The 18,741-nt window shown below is 47.4% G+C and overlaps 1 protein-coding gene across 5 annotated transcripts in view; it reads right to left on the minus strand.

Annotated features, from left to right (window-relative positions):
* Nucleotides 1-18,741, minus strand: part of ica1 (islet cell autoantigen 1) — a 322,738-nt gene that overhangs the window by 45,163 nt on the left and 258,834 nt on the right. For 4 of the 5 annotated variants that reach the window (XM_085988367.1, XM_085988363.1, XM_085988368.1 and 1 more), the window contains 2 exons: nucleotides 14,933-15,013; nucleotides 14,758-14,817 (listed from right to left, as the gene is read on the minus strand). In XM_085988367.1, coding sequence (XP_085844493.1) covers nucleotides 14,758-14,817; nucleotides 14,933-15,013 — 141 coding nt within the window. The remainder of the gene's footprint in view (nucleotides 1-14,757; nucleotides 14,818-14,932; nucleotides 15,014-18,741) is intronic. The other variant, XM_085988366.1, reaches the window with a different exon arrangement.

Genomic DNA, 18,741 nt, shown 5'->3' on the forward strand with positions numbered 1-18,741 from the left:
ATATTATAACTTGAGGTCTAGTATGAAGTAGATTTAATAATGCTGTTTACTTATACATTCCTTCATGAAATAAAGTAGCTATGCTGCTACTACTTGGGAAAATGAGATTGTTGTTTTTCATCAACCTTCAGACTATTATCAGGATTTTGACTTTACCTTTTACTTGTGCTGGAACTGGCTGATATTTTTTCATACTGAGACATTAGTAGATTTGATACAGGAAATTTGCTGTACAGAACAAGAGATTTAATTCATTGGGGAAAATTAAACATGGAGAATGAGATACGGCTTTTATTGAGGGTATGCACTCTCACTTTCCCTCTTTTTTGTTCCTGTAAGTTCCCCCTTCCTCACAAGCCATACATTGCCCAAAGCCAATAAAGTCTAATTTTTTTAATTTGTTCTTGAGCTGTGGATGACACTTGCAAGACAGTATTCATGCCCATCTCCAGTTTCCCCGATAGCCTTAAAAGTCAACCGTATATTGTGGGATTGGAGTTATAAGTAAGCGAGTCCAGTTAGAGGTTGTAGGACATAAGTGAGCCAGTTGGGTTTTATGACAGAAGGATTTGAAGGATCCTGTATTAGAAAACCAAATACAGACACCTCAAATCTATTTTTTTTATTGAATTATCTCAGAAAGTTTTCCACTGGAATTACGTTGACTCCCAGGTGTAACTCCAGGGGAATGCAGCAGAAACTTCAAGAACAAACGCTGCCACTTCTGAAATTTTTTGGCAGAAGTGGTGTTGTGCATATAATATGCTCACCAAATATAAGCTGGGCATATTATAATTACACGCCAAATGATGCATTTCCCGTTATATGCACTTTAGCAATATACGACACAAGGGTCTCTTGTTTGCCCCTAGCTGTCAGCATTGCTAAAAATGAAAGGACTGGAAAGATCATGCAATCAATTGCCAGGCAACAGCTTGCACATGTTTTTTCAAAATATATTAAAAAAAATTCCACTTCTATGGGTAACACAGATATCGCTGGCAATGCGATACTGCAACAGGTCTCAATTTTGCCAATAATGAGTTCAATCAGAGAGTGACAATGAAATAATTAATTACAACAGTAATTAGGGAATAGCAACTAAATCTTTCAGTCAATAACTTTTGGGGCCATGATTTCGATTCATGACAGCAATCATGTTGCTCATTATAGCTTTGCTACAGTTTTATAGCTCAGTAAATATTTTACAGAAATAAACCACTGTCTTCCTGGCAGTCAATTCATTATCCTCAGGGCAGTGTCCTGGGTCCAACCATCTTCAGCTGCTTCATCAATGGCCTTCCCTCCAACATAAGGTCAGAAATGGGGATGTTCACTGATGACTGCAGTGTTCAGCGCCATTCACAACTCCTCAGATAATGAAGCAGTCCATGCCCGCATGCAACAAGACCTGGATGACGTTCAGGCTTGGGCTGATAAGTGGCAGGTAACATTCGCGCCACAGAAGTGCCAGGCAATGACTATCTCCAACAAGCGAGAGTCTAACCACCTCCCCTTGACATTCAATGGCATTACCATCGCTGAATCCCCCACTATCAACATCCTGGGGGGTCACCATTAACTAGAAACTTAACTGGACTAGCCACATAGATACTGTGGCAACAAGAGCAGGTCAGAGGCTAGGTATTCTGCGGCGAGTGTCTCACCTCCTGACTCCCCAAAGCCTTTCCACCATCTACAAGGCACAAGTAAGGAGAGTGATGGAATACTCTACACTTGCCTGGATGAGTGCAGCTCCAACAACACTCAAGAAGCTCGACACCATCCAAGACAAAGCAGCCTGCTTGATTGGCACCCCATCCACAACCTTAAACATTCACTCCCTCCACCACCGGCGTACCGTGGCTGCAGTGTGTACCATCTACAAGATGCACTGCAGCAACTCGTCAAGGCTTCTTCGGCAGCACCTCCCAAACCCGCAACCTCTTCCACCTGGTAGGACAAGGGCAGCAGGCGCATGGGAACACCACCACCTCCAAGTTCCCCTCCAAGCCACACACCATCCTGACTTAGAAGTATATCGCTGATCCTTCATTGTCGCTGGGTCAAAATCCTGGAACTCCGTACCTAACAGCACTGTGGGAGTACCATCACCACACGGACTGCAGCGGTTCAAGAAGGCGGCTCACCTCCACCTTCTCAAGGGCAACTAGGGATGGGCAATTAATGCTGGCATTGCCAGCGACGCCCAGATCCCATAAACGAATAAATAAAAAATAAAAAACTTGGTTTGATATCAAAATCTTGCAACACACACCTTTATAACCTTTCTTCATGATGGAAAGTCACAGCTAAACTTAGCAGTCAGAGAAAAATTGTAAGCAACATAATATCCAAACCCCAATGCCATGAATGGGAAGGGAATTCCTCAATCTTTTGCCCAGAAACAGAATTTGTTAGAGCAAGAGCTTTTTATTCCCTTTCACAAGACTTTGGCAGTGATCACAGATGGCTCACAGGCACTGGGAAAATAAATCCATTTGCACCTCTACGTAACAGAGATTGTATGTGGGTCTCTTTCTCTTACTGACAAAGAAATAGAAACATAATAGATTGGAATAGTTTTGATGCTAGTATCCAACTGCCTGATTATTTAAAAAAAAAACTTTTTTATTTCTGGTTGTGGCTTTAGACATGTACAACAGCCTACTGTCTACCATGGTGGTAGGATAACTTATCTCAGGGGTTCCGCTAACACGCATAAAGCACTTGATTGTGAAATTAACAAATCAACTGAGCAGGGATTAGAAGAATAATCATCAGCCCCTGCCCCAAGGAGTGAATGTGTGAAATAGACTCCTTGAAAGAACAGTTAATATTATGTTGCTTAACTCCTGAAATGAGAGCTGAATCAATAACTAGTTAAGAATAGCACAGCAGGTTATAGGGAGAAATATGAGCACAGACAGCAATAGTAACTTACATTTCTGTAGTGTTTTTATGTACAAAGAGATATCTCAAAGCACTTTACTGGGGGGTTGATAATGAATGGATACCAAGTTAGGTGGCGAGGTGGAAGGGGTCAAATTTTATGGAACACAGTGATTCCTGTGTTTCTGGTACAATGGAAATGATCTCTGTGGAGCTGGTAGGGTTGAACTGATACCCTGGAATTACTCCAAATTAACTTTGGAGAACTGGGAGAAATTTCATGCAGCTTTAAGTTCTGGGGAGTTTTATCTGTGGTTAGTCATCTCCATCTAGAGATTAAATAAGCAGACTGGAGTCTATGATAGGGCAAATTGCACAGTCTATGGTAGGAATGAATTTCTGGGCCAAATTATCTGCTGTTTTTTTTGTGTTGCAGTGTTGTAGCTTAGTTTGCTATATGAACCACTTGTGTTGCAACAACTGTTTATATTTATATAGCATCTTGCAAAATGTCCTAAAGTGCTTCACAATTCAGGATCAGATGTAAATAGAAGTATGAAGGGAATTAAGGGAGACTGAAAGGAAAGTGCAGTCAAAGGGGTAGATTTTCCCGAACCTGTCGGGAAGAAGGCGGGACTTCCCCTTTCGGGTTTTTGACCCGCCTACTTCGACGTCCGGCCAATCCGCGCGATTTTCCCTTGATTGACCTTGTTGAGCCCGCCCAGTGGGCTCAGCAGGTCAATTAAGGGCCACCCGGTAACAGGTGATGTCACAGACTGAAATTTCATCTGTCAAGAGTTCTTGACAGATAAAATATCAGCGTTTGACAGCTGTTTGAAGCAGTGAAACACTGACAGTCTGAGTTCTACAATGAGTCATTCTGCTCAGACTCAGTTAGAACTCTTACCAGCACTCAAAGCTGAAGGCTGTCACTTTTCACAGATTGCAGCCGTTCAGCTTTAAGTACCGGCTGAGTGATGCGCTCCCGACGGCTACAGGAAGAAAGGCTGTGAAGGTAAGTACAGGTAAGTAAAAGTTCTTTACACACTTTAGACACACCAAACATACTTACCTTTACACTCATGCACCCATCACTCACCTGAGCGCCAACATCGCGACCCCTCCAACTCCTTCAACCCGACGGCCCGCCTGCTCTAACCTGGCGTGGTTTGGAGCCATTGGGAAACCCACATGAAACCCCTCAAAATAGGGATTAGGCTAAAAACTGCCTGTTAACTACCTGTTAACAGGCAGTTAATTGTCACTAATCCCTTCCCGCCTGGTTGCGGCGGGTACCCGCCGCCCCTGAAACTTACGTGGGGCGGGGTTTTGGGCGGGATGGTGTCGGGACCCCCAAATTCGGGAATCCCCCCCCCCCCCACACGGCTGAAACCCCGCCTGACGGCTCCACGGAAATCTAGCCCAAAGAGTTTCAAAGAGGCTTTTGAAAGTGGGGAAAGATGAAGCAAGATAGAAGGGTTTGGGGAGAGAGTTCCAGAGAGTGGAAGCAAGATGGCCAAAGACTGTTCCACTGATGATAGAGATGGAATGTAGAGCAGAGCACAGCTGGAAGAGAAGAGATTGTGAGCAGGAATATATAGCTGGGAGAGGTTGCAAAAGTAGGGAAGAGCAAGGTCCTGGAGGGATTTGTAGATGAGGACAAGGATATGGAGTTGATATGCTGAGAGATAGGAGATGATGACGATTGACGAGGATAGTGGTGACACGTGAGTGGGACTTTGGGTATAATAAGATGCAGCCAGCAGAGTTCTGGATGAGTTGGAATTTATGTGGGCTCAGAAAGCAAGGAAAACATTGGAAAAGTTTAGTCTATACATTACAAAGTCATAAATGAAAATGACGCAGAGATAAAGACCAGCTGGCCAATCGAGCCTGCCCCATACAGTGGTGATGCCTTAAGCACCATGATTCACAACACCATCCCCCCAACTTGGACATATATCGCCGTTCCTTCATTGTCGCTGGGTCAAAATCCTGGAACTCCCTACCTAACAGCATTGTGGGAGCACCTTCACTACATAGACTACAGTGGTTCAAGAAGGCGGACCACTACCAGCTTCTCAAGGGCAACTAGAACTGGGCATTAAAATGCTGACCTTACCAGCGACGCCCATATTCCGAGAAGTAATTTAAAAAAAATCAGACATCCACAAATCACATGGCTACAGATCTAGTCAAAAGTTAGCTATTTGCTGCTTGCTTATTATAAGGTCACTTTATGCATTATTTGCCAGGACCAAGGACCTCATCTCTTTTTCTAAGAACAACCACTCAGCCAGAGAGGACTTGTTATTTTTTTCCAGAGTTGCTGGCTTGCAAAAGTGCAAGGCCTCATTGATTAAACCCATGTAGCTATATGGGCTCCTTGCACCAATGCAACAATATTTATGAACAGGAAGGGCTTCTATTTCATGAATGTGCAGGCAGCATGCAGGTAGATGCCACTTGACCTGGAAATCATCATGATGCATTTATTCTATGCCAGTTTAAATTCCCACCATTTTAAAGGCATTTCTGCCGTAGATGGCTGGATCTTGAGTGAGCAGTGATATCTTCACTAGCCGTGGTTTACGATACCACTGCAGAATCCAAGAACTGGAGCAGAAATACATCATAATGAAGCGCAAGGATACTTGTAATTGAGCATACAGTAGGAATGCTGAAACAATAATTCTGCTGTCTGGATGGGTCCAGGATTGTGTTGCAGTACAGCTTGGAACAGATTTCCAAAATAATAGTGATGGGCTGTATGCTGCACAAGTATGCAATTAGGAAAGTAGTCACAATACAGTAAGGCAAGAGGAGGGTCAGGAAGGGCCAGAAGAAGATAAACAATGAGAGATTGGGGAAGAAGGGTTTCCAGTCCCACCAGAGTAATAGCATGGAAGACAAATACATTTAGTGAAGAACTATTTCACTTAAACTTGGAAGCACCCCTCACCCCCACCAGCATAAGCATTTCAAAATCCTATTCCTAAAGAACTGTTGCAACATATTTAAGTGATATCATGACCCTACTCCAACAAGCAAAAGTCTAACCCCCGCCCCTTGACATTCAACGGCATTACCATCGCCGAATCCCCCGCCATCAACATCCTGGGGGTCACCATTGACCAGAAACTTAACTGGACCAGCCACATAAATATTGTGGCAACAAGAGCAGGTCAGAGGCTAGGTATTCTGCAGCGAGTGTCCACTTCCTCACTTCCCAAAGCCTTTCCACCATCTACAAGGCACAAGAAAGGAATGTGATGGAATACTCTACACTTGCCTGGATGAGTGCAGCTCCAACAACACTGAAGAAGCTAGACACCATCCAGGAAAAAGCAGCCCGTTTGATTGGCACCCCATCCACAACCTTAAACATTCACTCCCTCCACCACCGGCATACCGTGGCTGCAGTGTGTACCATCTACAAGATGCACTGCAGCAACTCGCCAAGGATTCTTCGGCAGCACCTCCCAAACCCGCGACCTCTTCCAGCTAGAAGGACAAGGGCAGCAGGCGCATGGGAACACCACCACCTCCAAGTTCCCCTCCAAGTCACACGCCATCCTGACTTAGAAATATATTGCCGATCCTTCATCGTCGCTGGTTCAAAATTCTGGAACTCCCTACCTAACAGCACTGTGGGAGTAACTTCACCACACGGACTGCAGTGGTTCAAGAAGGTGGCTCACCACCACCTTCTCAAGGGCAATTAGGGATGGGCAATAAATGCTGGCCTCGCCAGCGACACCCACATCCCATGAACAAATCAAAAAATCTCTGCACATAGTCAGACGAAGGGTCATCGACCTGAAACATTTAGGCCTAGAAATTGGGTATAGCCCCGCTTGAGGCATTAGAACTGGCGGTGCGCAAAGTTTATAGCCAGACGAAACTTATCGCTGCCTGGCGAGATATTGGGTTGCATCGCCACCAAAGGGGATTGAGGCGCCAATTCAGCCGTTGCACGGTGCTCCTAAGGCGTTAAAGTTCAGGTGCTACTCAATATCGACGCGGACGGGCGCAGCGCAGGTGATCTCAATTACGGGAAACCACGAGACTTCCAGGCGCCGGCCGGCTCTTAAAGGGGCGGGTCAGTCAGCCTGAGCTTCAACACCCAACGCCCTGTAGGCCTCAGATTCGGCGCTTGCCCTTCTCTGGCGTTAGAAACTTGTTGAGCATGGAGAAGGTTAGACAGAGAGCAGGGCACTTCAGCACTGAGGCTCTGGACCAGTTGGTGGCTGCAGTTGAGTGCCGTCGAGATGTCCTGTATCCGGACAATGGCAAGAGGCCGAATCAGAAGGCTTACCGACAATCTTGGAGGGAGGTTGCTGTGAGGGTCAACTCCAGCAGCATAGCGACCAGGACCCCTGTTCAGTGCAGGAAGAAATTCAACGACCTCACACGGATCATTAGGGTGAGTGATGGTTTAGCAAACTTCTGATTCCCTCCATCTGCAGCTGACTTCGGGCACCCTGTTGCCATGATGCCCCAATGGCCATCTGTCAGCAAGCACCCATGGCCCTTTCTGGGCACACACATGGACAGATGTCTCAAGGCATCATGTAAGGGCTCTTGCACCATGGGGGGCATGAGATGATCTCTCAAGGCCTCATGTAAGGGCTCTTGCACCATGGGGGGCATGCGATGATCTCTCAAGGCATCATGTAAGGGCTCTTGCACCATGGGGGGCATGAGATGATCTCTCAAGGCATCATGTTACAGAACTTCCCCTTCTTTCCCCTGCAGTCCAAGCTGGCGACGATCCGAAAGGAGCAGCGTCGAACCGGTGGCGGACCTCCACAAGTGGTCACTCTCACGGATCTGGAGGAGAGAGTGCACCAGATACTTGGAGGACATCTGTCTGGTCCTGTGACCACTGCATCTGCCGACCTCATTTCCGACAGCGAGGGTAAGACTCTCACCTTTTTCACCTGTTGCCTTCCACTTGGTCCCCCCACCAGCATGCTTCCTCAGTGTGCAGCCATGTCAGAGCCTTGCCGCAATCTGGCATGCCTTTCCGCAAACCTGTCCTTTTGCTAAAGCCACTCTTCCACCTCCCTGCTTTCAGATGAATCAGCACCAACTCGGGCTCAACGCACTGAAGCTGCCAGTGCCAGTGCCACCGGAGGCGAGGAGCAGGAGGAATCCGGACCAGCCGTTGCAGAATCCGGGGAGCGAACACATCTACAGGCTGGGGATAGTAGTCCCCTGGAGGGGAGGGGGGGGGTGGCTCTGAGGATGAACCAGTTGCCGGAACAAGCGGCATGCAGCAACGCAAGGGGGAAAGGCAAGTTCGGCCACCGTCTCCCCGGAGGGCAAGGCAGGTAGTGATGACTGCTGCACAGAGTGCAGAGGAGGTGCGTCGCCTGGCTGAAATGAGCAAACAGGCCCGGCTCAGACACACGGAGCTGATGGCTGCAGTGGAGAAGATGCCTGAGTCAATAGATTCATTGGCTAAGAGTATGTTGGACTTCGGGGCAACAATGGAGAGGACTCTCCAGGGCTTTGGGGCAACAATGGACAGGACTCTCCAGGGCTTCGGGGCAACAATGGACAGGTCTATCCAGGGCTTCGGGGCAACAATGGACAGGACTATCTAGGGCTTCGGCCCAACAATGGAGAGGACTGTCCAGGGCTTTGAGACCGCTATGGAAAGGACTGTTCAGGGCTTCGGACAATCCCTGGAAAGGTCTGTCCAGGGCTTGTCCGAGGCAGTGGAGCGGTCGGCACCTGCCTTGTCCGAAGCAATGGGAAGAACTGTCCAGGGCTTCTCCAAAGCACTGGCACCTGGCACACAGGTCCTCACTGTTGCCACGCAGTCACTTGCTGGGCTCCTCCACACCCAGATTGAGGCAACGCGATCTCTCACTGCAGCCACCCTCTCTGCATCAGTTAGGATCACCCCGGGCCCTTCCAGTCCCATACAAGGCCAGGAATCAGTGGAGCATGCGATTGTGGCGGATGAGCCGAGCCGCTCCCCTCAGATAGCCAGTGTGTCGTCCGACCATGGTGCAGGTGTCCTCTCTCGGCAGGAGAACATTGCACATGCCAGCGCTGGTACGTCTGCAGTGCAGCTGCCACCACTTGCAGGGCACACTGCTTCCAGCCATGGTCACATCAAGCATCCTGCGTCCGCACCCTCCAAGCCCAGAGGTCGGCCAGGCCATCCCTCAGGGGTTTCTGCGCTTCCAGACAGTCAGCAGGCGTCCCCCAGCCTTGAGCCCGCCACTGGGGTCCAATTACGTAGGAGCAGCAGGGAGGGAAGGGGCCGGGCGCGAAAGAGAAGTCGTTCTCCCTCAAGGGGCCAGTTGTAGAGGGAGGTGCTGAGACGTTTCTTTGTCCAAATTCAAGGACACCCTCACCTGTTGTTATATTTGCAGAAGGCTTGTTGAGTTTTGCAGCTTTGCCGAAGAGTTCACAGTTATTTTGTTACTTATGGTTTCTGTTGACATTACGTTGTTTTGCTGTAATGAAAGACTTTTGTGACAATAAACAGAAGTTTCAATGTGGCATGGTGCACGTGACTACTTTCAGTGATGCTGGCATTCAGAGGCCGTCAAACATCCAAAGTGTGCAGGAGTTAAGACTCTCATCATTCCGCCACAGGGGTCTCGAAAGTAGTCCTGATGAGCCTCTGACGTATGGCCCTTCTACTTTCAGGAGCCCTTCCATTTTCCTCCTCCTCCTCCTCCTCCGCCTGCTCTTCCTCCTCCTCCTCCTCCGCCTGCTCTTCCTCCTCCTCCTCCGCCTGCTCTGCTGGTCGTTGAGGGACAGGTGGAATTGGCTGGGTGCGTCGATTCGCCAAGTTGTGGAGCATGCAGCAGACGACGACGATGTGTCCCACTTGCTGCGGCGAGTATTGCAGGGATCCCCCCGAATGTTCCAGACATCGGAAACGCTTTTTGAGAACACCAATAGTGTGCTGTTTACTGTGCCTGGTCACCTGATGGCCGCTGCTGATCAGCTCTTCTGCTGGGGTGTCGGCCATACGGAGTGTTGTCATCAGCCATGGGCAGAGAGGATAGCCCTTGTCCCCAGTAAGCCAGCCTCGTGTTCGAGCCAGCCCCTCAAAAAGGTTACAAACTGAGGTCAACCGCAGGATAAAGGCATCGTGGCTGCACCCTGGGAAATGCGCGGTGACTGCCATGATGATTTGGCGGTGGTCGCAGACCAGCTGCACGTTGAGGGAGTGGAACCCCTTGCGGTTGCGGAAGTCCTAAGGATGCTGGCATGGCGCCCTCAAAGCCACGTGTGTGCTGTCAGTCGCCCCCTGCACCATGGGGAAGTCTGCAATAGAAGCGATACCCTGCGCGCGCTCCGCCTGCTTGTGCAGGGTCAGAGGGAAGGTCATGAATTGACGCCTTCGCCTATAAAGGGCATCTGTAACTTGCCGGATGCAACAGTGGACTGCAACCTGAGCGATAGTCGCAATGTCCCCAATGGCTGACTGAAAGGATCCGTTGGCATAAAAATTGAGGCCATCAGTCAGTTTAGCGAACACGGACAGAGAGGTTCTGCACCGTTCACGCGGCTGCAGATCCTGACCAAGCAGGTGGCACAGATCAGTAACAATGTCCCTCTAGAATCGGAGCCTTCGCAAACACTGCTCCTCCGACATGTCAAGGCTTGACACCTGCTGCCTAAAGACCCTCGCAGCATCCCGTCGGATTGGCTGACCTCCATTGCCCCTCCTCCTTCTGGCCAATCCCGGCCCTCTCTCCCGCCGTCTCTCTGCCCCTTCACAGTGTTGGGCCATGAGGCCGTCGCCCTCCAAAGCAGCTCCCATCCCGATGCCAGTTGGTCAAAAGGCTTTTAGGTGTAGTGCTGCAAGTGCTTCGGACAGGTTTGAAGGTCCCAAGTACTCTAAAGCTAAATTCCCAAAACTCTGCTCCATAGTAGCTCGCCAACTCTCTCCAGCAACGATCGCAATGAGCAGGCCAAGTGGCTGAAGCTTCTGCACTAGAGCTGTCCCCTTTAAATAGCGCCCCCCTACTCCGAGAAGGGCCTGCTAGCCCTCCCTCGAACTGTCACTAAAAGCGCTAGGCATTAAGGCTCCGGGCGCCACCCAATATGCGCTCAGGCGCTCCTAAAAGGCGTTGCACACTGAAATGACGTCATGATCTGCTTGCGCTCGCGGGCGCACGCAAACACTTAGCGCAGGCGTTAAATGTATAGTCGATATCTGAGTTGTCGCTATCTTCATAGCGACCGCCCCAACATAGGGTATCGCCCCAATTCTAGGTCTCTTTAGGCGCTCAGCGCCGGCGCTACCAACCCAACTTCTAGGCCTAACTCTTTTTTCTCTCCACAGATGCTGCCTGACCTGCTGAGTATTTCCAGCATTTTCTGTTTTTATTTTTGGGCTCTTTACTTTGTTCGAATTGCCATTCTTCATGTGTGAACCTGACAGTGAGGTTAGGCACCCTATTTTATCATGGGAGCATTATATCTAAGCCTAATCTTGTAGGTGTGTTTCTAGTAAGATTTTCTAAATAGCCATCAGGGAACCCTGGCTAATTTATTTTTCTCTCTGCCTAATCAGGAGAAATTGGGGCCAACTGTAGATCAGTTAATTCAGTGCACACTAGGATTGAATCTGGAAGCTTCTAGTTTATATGACTCTGTATCACATTATGCTGTCTATTTATTCATAAAGGTATTAGGGAGTAAAAGTATTTTTTCTGCCCCCTACTAAATTACAGGCCTTGACTAGACTGTAAAGGTAAGCAAACAGTTCAGAAGTTGGTCTTTTTGTTCAAGTTATTCATTTGTTGAAATTAGATTTGTGAACATTGCAAGACCAATCTAACACTACTGTGGCCTCTTGCTGGCTGCAGAGAGTTTATGTATTTGACAGTAATATGATACTATTAACAGTCGCTCATTTAAAATTTAATACAACACTTGTTCAAATGTCACAAAAACAATTCTGTTATTAAATTTTAGGTCCAAAACATTGGTAAATAAAGAGCTTAATTTGGTTCTATTTACATCATAGCAAACATATAAGCTAATTTTTGTCTTGACCAAAAAAGCTATTATCCTTCCTCATGTTGCAGCACATCTCTTGCAGTTCACCATCAACAATAGGAAGAGACTTAAAATTGTAGACACTAATGGACTGTTAAGTCTGTGTGTTCTAGTTATTGTTAATAAGAATCACTGCACACAGACCACAAGAGTAAATTCAACAGGTCTTTACTAGTCGGAGGTCAGGCTGAACTGCCCAATAAATCATTACACAGCACTTATATACCAGTGTGGTCACCACCGGTATTACAGTATACAGCAGCCAAGATAAAGTAGTGCATCTCTTAAAATAGTTCTCTTAAAGGTGGAACGGTTACATACACCACAATCCTCCCTTTTTAGCTTAACAGTATATATTCCCCATTAACATAACATAATAACATATATACACAACTTCATGTAAAAACAGTTCACAGATTCAGTCTCTGAGGAGGCCTCCTGATCCGAGACGGATAACGCCTTTCAGGGGTCTCTGGTTCCCGTTGCTGGGGTGACTCATCTAATAGTCCTTCACTGGACTTAACAGCTTGAACTTTCGTAACTTCAGAACCAGCATTGTTGACTTCTAAAGGCTCGAGTACCTTGGGAAGTTTTTCTGCTTCCAGACTGATTTGGCTCAGTTCGGAAGGACCACGTGCGTGACCTGGTAGGGGTGATAATGGTTCAGATGAGTCATCATCTTCTGCTTCCTCGCTATTGTCTTCTATTTCCTCCATCACTTCAGCTTTTGCCTCTGCCACCAATTCCCTGAGTGGCTTATTACTGCTGACACTGCTCACAAAAGGGTGCTCTTTCTTCTTAGCTTTCAACTGATCGATGAATTTGACATATTCCCTTTCTTGCTCAGCTTTGATTCGTTTGGCCTCATCGCGCAGACGGTTTGTGTGTTCCTGTTTTCGACAATCCACACACGAATTTGTCTCTCAGTGCCTCTGTCAGTCTTTCCCCAAACTGACAGTATTTCGCTAGCTTACGCAGTTCAATTAAATACTCCGCGTTGCTTTCCTCTTTCAGTTGCGTTCTCGCATAAAATTTAAATCGTTCCGCTAACATCAGCGGTGTGGGGTTCAAATGATTTGTCAGGACAGCAACAATATTAGCGAAAGCCTGATCCGCCGGTTTAGCTGGTGATAGAAGATGCTTCAATAGCCCGTATGTCTTCGCACCCATTGAGTTTAGTAAGGTTAGTGCTTTATCTTCATCTGATATTTTATTTGCCTTACAATAAATCTCTATGTGTTCTACATACGTGGCCCAATCTTCAACATTGGGATCGAAATCGTTGATGTTACCACGCTTAGGCATCCTCGCAATCTTCTTGAGAAACAAAAAGAATTTTTTTTTCTTTTTCTTCAAAACGGCGGTTTCCCGCGCTTGTCTTCTTCCCCCGCCTACGAAAATGGCGGCTTCCCGCGTTTGCCTTTCTCCCCCGCTGGCTGTAATGGCGATTGCCGTATTGCTGCGTTTGCCCTCCCCAGCGGTTCTCAAATCGTGCCTCCCAGCCCCTCTTGCAGTCCGGTCCTTTCCCCCGGCTGCGGCTGAGTTCTCCGCGTTTTTTTTTAAATTTTATCCCGCGCCTCGCGGCCTCGGTAGCTGCCCGGCCTTTTTCCCCGGTCGCGGTCGAGCTCTCTCTCGACGCTGTTGCGTCTCCCAGCCCGCTTGCAGCCCGGTCTTTTACACCGGCTGCGTTTGCATTCACCGCGGCTCCCGTGCCTTACGCTGCCCCAGTCTCAGCGCCTCTGGCCCCGACTTCTGTCCGGCTCTTTTCCCCGGCCGTGGTCGAGTTCTCCGCCCTTATATCCTCCGTTTTTCCCTCCCCTACTTCACAGCCAACGTGGCCGACTTGCTGCTCGTCGCTGATCGGCTTACCCACCACCGTGATAGAAGGGATGATCACTGCCTGTTGCTGATGGAAGGCTTCGTGTCAGGATTCTTCCTTGCTCTTCAGACCCGAGTCTTTTCTCAGCAGGATGATGAGGGCGGATGCCTCTGCTCGACGCCCGTTAAACTGCCTTGGATATGTCTCTGCCGCAGGGTAAGAGCGTCCTCGTCGCCACTGTTAAGTCTGTGTGTTCTAGTTATTGTTAATAAGAATCACTGCACACAGACCACAAGAGTAAATTCAACAGGTCTTTACTAGTCGGAGGTCAGGCTGAACTGCCCAATAAATCATTACACAGCACTTATATACCGGTGTGGTCACCACCGGTATTACAGTATACAGCAGCCAAGATAAAGTAGTGCATCTCTTAAAATAGTTCTCTTAAAGGTGGAACGGTTACATACACCACAGGACCAGGTATCCAAGAGTGGAAGAATTGTTCCCCGATTAACCACATTTTGTTTTATCATGCAGAGAAAATTGTCCCATAATTTGAACTAAACCATACAAAGCCATTTCCTCCCTGGCATATCTCTGGAATTCTGGATTCCAATGTGAAAACATGGCAGAAATCAATGTTCATAAGCAAATAAATATTTATATAGAAGTCACTGCAAAAAAAGTCCAATCAAAACCAGTACCTTGAAGCATTGTGAGGTGCAATTATAGACAGCAATGGCAGTATACACATCAAAAATAAAATTTCACTGAAGATAAACAGATGGCCAATAAATTTGCTCGAGCTATTCGGTCCTGTGAAATCAAAGGTGATGGATCTGACACAAACCAACTTTTAATTGAGAAATATATAGACAGCATTCCACAGATATATCAATTAAGGCAATTTGTAATCTATCGCATTATTTTGATTTGATCAATGATTAGCTCATTTTCAACAAAATTAATTTGGTTAGATAAGTTGCAGTTTTTTTTGCACTTACCACTCAGAGATAAAGTTGCCTTTTCCTCCTTTTTCAAATCTAACAAATCATCTACAGTCTCTAATGAGGGAAAGTTTTAAAATGTTGTTAGCACTTTTTTCAAAGATCTCACCTACAGAAAGAAGAAATAAATGCCTTACAGGCATTGCAATAAATGCACTGAGGATAACGTTACCTGATCTATGTTGATTGCTTGAAGACAATGCCGCCAAAGATGAAAAGGCATCTTTTTCCATTACAAGGGACAGTGGAGTATCTGAAAATATCCAAGTGCAAATTCAGATTACTGACAAGTAATTGCAGTTACAGAAAATTAAGCAACTCCCTAACTGCTGAAGGCAAGGCTGAGTAAAAAGATTTGGGAGAAAATCGAAAAAAGAACTAGGGCCGGAATTTTCCCATTGCCGAGTGTATGGGCTTGGGGGCGGGTCGGCAGTAAAAATCTCGGAAATAGCAAGCGCGTCGGGAACCTGCCGTCTCGCGCATTTAACTCGGGCGACTTTGAAGGCGCAACACGGACCTGATCGGCAGAGGCGGGCAACCTCATTGAAATCATCATGTGCTTGTTGAGAGAGCCTTAAGAGTGATTTTAACGCCAACTTTTGAGTTTAACTGCAGGAGCACGGGATTCACGGATTTTGGGTACCTCGCCTGTGAAGGGGAGGCGGACGCTCAGTGGCCATTGGCGAGTTCATTCATTGACAGCTGGGAAAAGCACATAAATACTGCAACATTACACCTCATTACTTGCCTCATGAAAAGGCTCTTGCTCATTCCATTTTGTTCATAGATTTGGGTGTCTGCAGCTTGCAGGTCATTTTTGAAACCTCGGATGCCACTCTCACCACATTGCTTGTCACTATCACAACATTGAGGGATTGGCCCTCTCATCTCCACTTTACCTGCCATCTACTAAATCAGCATGGGTGCTGCTTATAATGTCTCACCTTGGTCCTCAGAATCAGCCCAAGATGAGCCCCACCACCAACACCAGCAGCAACCGCAACAGCAGCCAACTAACTCCTCAATGACCTGATGCTCCACAGGAAAGAAGGAGGCACAATAGAGCTGCAACGCACTGGAGGCGATACTCCCAACACAGGCGCAGAGCCTCTTCATTGGAGGAAGAGGAGCAGGTGGAAGATGAGGAGGAGGAGGAGGCATCTGAGGTGGAGATGGGACCAGCAGCGGCGCACATTGCTGCCTGGGAGGCCCAGGATGGCCTCATCATGGCCAGATTTACTTAACTTGCTCCAATGCAGCCACATGCTGTACTAAGCCCCCCCCCGCCCCCCCAAACAACACCATAAAGCATCTCTACAATGATCAAGGCATTCCTCTCACCCTAATGCTCGAGGTTAAGTAATGTCTCACCATTCACTCCAAGTGGCAAAGCCACTTCCAAGGTTTGAGGCAAAGATGGACAAGACCCGAAAGTAGTGCAAAGAAAAACATTTATGTGTGTCATAAAAATAACTGAAACTTAACACTAACACTTTTTCATATACCCATGTGCATCCACTTTGGGCCCATTTTTCTTTTCCAAGTGTTTCTACGAGATGCAATCCTTGTGGCTTCAGCAGAGGTAGTTGTAGGCTGCTCACTTCCCGGCTGCGACTCGTTAGACACTTTTGGCGGACGTCCTCTGGGTTTTGGAGCCTGTGATGGCCCCGCCAAAGTCTGCTCCTCCTGTGACTGTACAGGGGCAGACTCAGCTATCGGGATCCAAGGAAGCACGTGAGGCTCTGACTGAGGGGGAGGCAACGGGGGAGAAGGGGGTGCGCTTTGAGAATAGCCCCCACTTCCATGTCCCCTCTCATCATCATCCCTCTCATGGGCCACCCATACTTCCCTGCTAGCAAGGAGCTGGAGAGCATCTTGCTGCACAGCAGTGGGCCGATGAAGGCCCAATCTACGTTTATATCCCTCCTTGAGAGGAGGTCTATGAGTGTCTGCCATCTGTTGTCCACAGCAAGCATGTGCTCATGTGACTGGCATATTTGCTGCTCCATGCAGGTGGCCATCCTTTCCATGGAACAGCACACAGTCGCCATCGCCTGCAACATGGCAGCGCTCATGTTGGAGATGGACCTCTCATTCTCTGAACATTTGCAGACATCGTGGCTGTAAAAGATGCCAGAGCCTCGTGCAATTGGTGCTGCCCCTCCAAGATGACCCTCTTTCTTGATGGCCCCTGAGGCTCAGCATCTGCATGTAGCTCAACAGCGCTTGGAGCGAGGACTCTCCACTGCTGTCCCTGTCAACACCACTTGCTCTTGCTCACTTGTGAATTGTGAGACACCAGGTGACAACTGTACTCTATCTCGCAAAGGATCCACCAGGGTGTGCGTATCTGTGCTGGTGCTGGGTGCGCTTGGGTCTGCTGACGGTGCACCCTCAGAGCCTGGAGGCTCCTCTGAGGAGTTGTCTTCCTCCTCCGGCTTGACAGTGGGTGTGGAGGGGGGGAGCAGTTGATGGACCTGTGGGAGAGTAAAGAGATGAATTAGAAGTGTTATAATAAGAATGGGTAACATTACCATTATGTACATGATGATATTTCACTGCTGCTGACATGAGTCACCATATGGGTGACTGTTGTACGCCAAGTGGCTTTATGAGATATAATTCTGTCACCAAGTTACTCTCCGTCTCCCACTGCCAGCATCTCTCCAACTCCCAAGATCTCCAGAGCCCCCTCTTCTGCTGCTGTTAGTTGTGTGAAGACTGGAGGGCCACCTTCGGTCCTCTCCCTCTCCCTGTTGTTCTGGGCCCTTTTCTCCTGCAAGGAGGGAAAGAAGAGAAGATTGAGTGAGAGTCATGGAATGAGTGTAAGGAACGAATGGGTTACATCTATAGAGAGTGACTTACATCTGTAGAGGGTGACTATGAGGGACTGGAGTGCCAATGCCAAATGGCCTCTTTCTGTGGTGTTAGTCAGATGGGGATGTGAATATAAAAGAGTATAAAGTGGACTGGGAAAATAGATTAAAGGGTAAGACGGGTAGATAAGCAGTGGCAGACATTTAAGGAGATATTTCATAACTCTCAGCAAAGGTTTATTCCAGTGAGAAAGAAAGACTGTATGAGAAGGATGAACCATCCGTGGCTAACTAAGGAAGTTAAGGGTGGTATCAAATTGAAGGAAAAGGCATACAATGTTGCAAAGATTAGTGGTAGGCCAGAGGATTGGGAAATTTTTAGAAACTAGCAAAGGATGACTAAAAAAAAATAAAGAGGGAGAAGATAGATTATGCGAGTAAACTAGCTAAAAATATAAAAACAGACAGTAAGAGCTTCTACAGGTATATAAAAAGGAAGAGAGTAGCTAAAGTAAATGTTGGTCCCTTAGAGGATGAGACTGGGGAATTAATAATGGGAAACAGGGAAATGGCAGAGACTTTGAACAAATATTTTGTATCGGTCTTCACAGTAGAAGACACTAAAAGCATTCCAATAATAATTGATAATCAAGGGGCTATAGGGAGGGAGGAACTTAAAACAATCACTATCACTAGAGAAAAAGTACTAGGCAAACTAATGGGACTAAAGGCTGACAAGTCCCCTGGACCTGATGGCCTGCATCCTAGGGTTTTAAAAGAAGTGGCTGCAGAGATAGTGGATGCGTTGGTTGTAATCTCCCAAAATTCCCTGGATTCTGGAGAGGTCCCAGCGGATTGGAAAACTGCAAATGTAACTCCCATATTCAAGAAAGGAGGGAGACAGAAAGCAGGAAACTATAGGTCAGTTAGCCTAACATCTGTCATTGGGAAAATGCTGGAATCCATTATTAAGGAAGTAATAGCAGGACATTTAGAAGATCATAATATAGTCAAGCAGCGTCAACATGGTTTTATGAGAGGGAAACCGTGTTTGACAAATTTACGAGAGTTCTTTGAGGATGTAACGAGCAGGGTGGATAAAGGGGAACTAGTAGATATCATGTATTTGGATTTCCAGAAGGCATTCGATAAGGTGCCGCATAAA

Source organism: Somniosus microcephalus, chromosome 5, assembly GCF_052327205.1.
Source record: "Somniosus microcephalus isolate GS21.2 chromosome 5, FLI_Smic_1.0, whole genome shotgun sequence".
NCBI classification, from domain to species: Eukaryota; Metazoa; Chordata; class Chondrichthyes; order Squaliformes; family Somniosidae; genus Somniosus; species Somniosus microcephalus.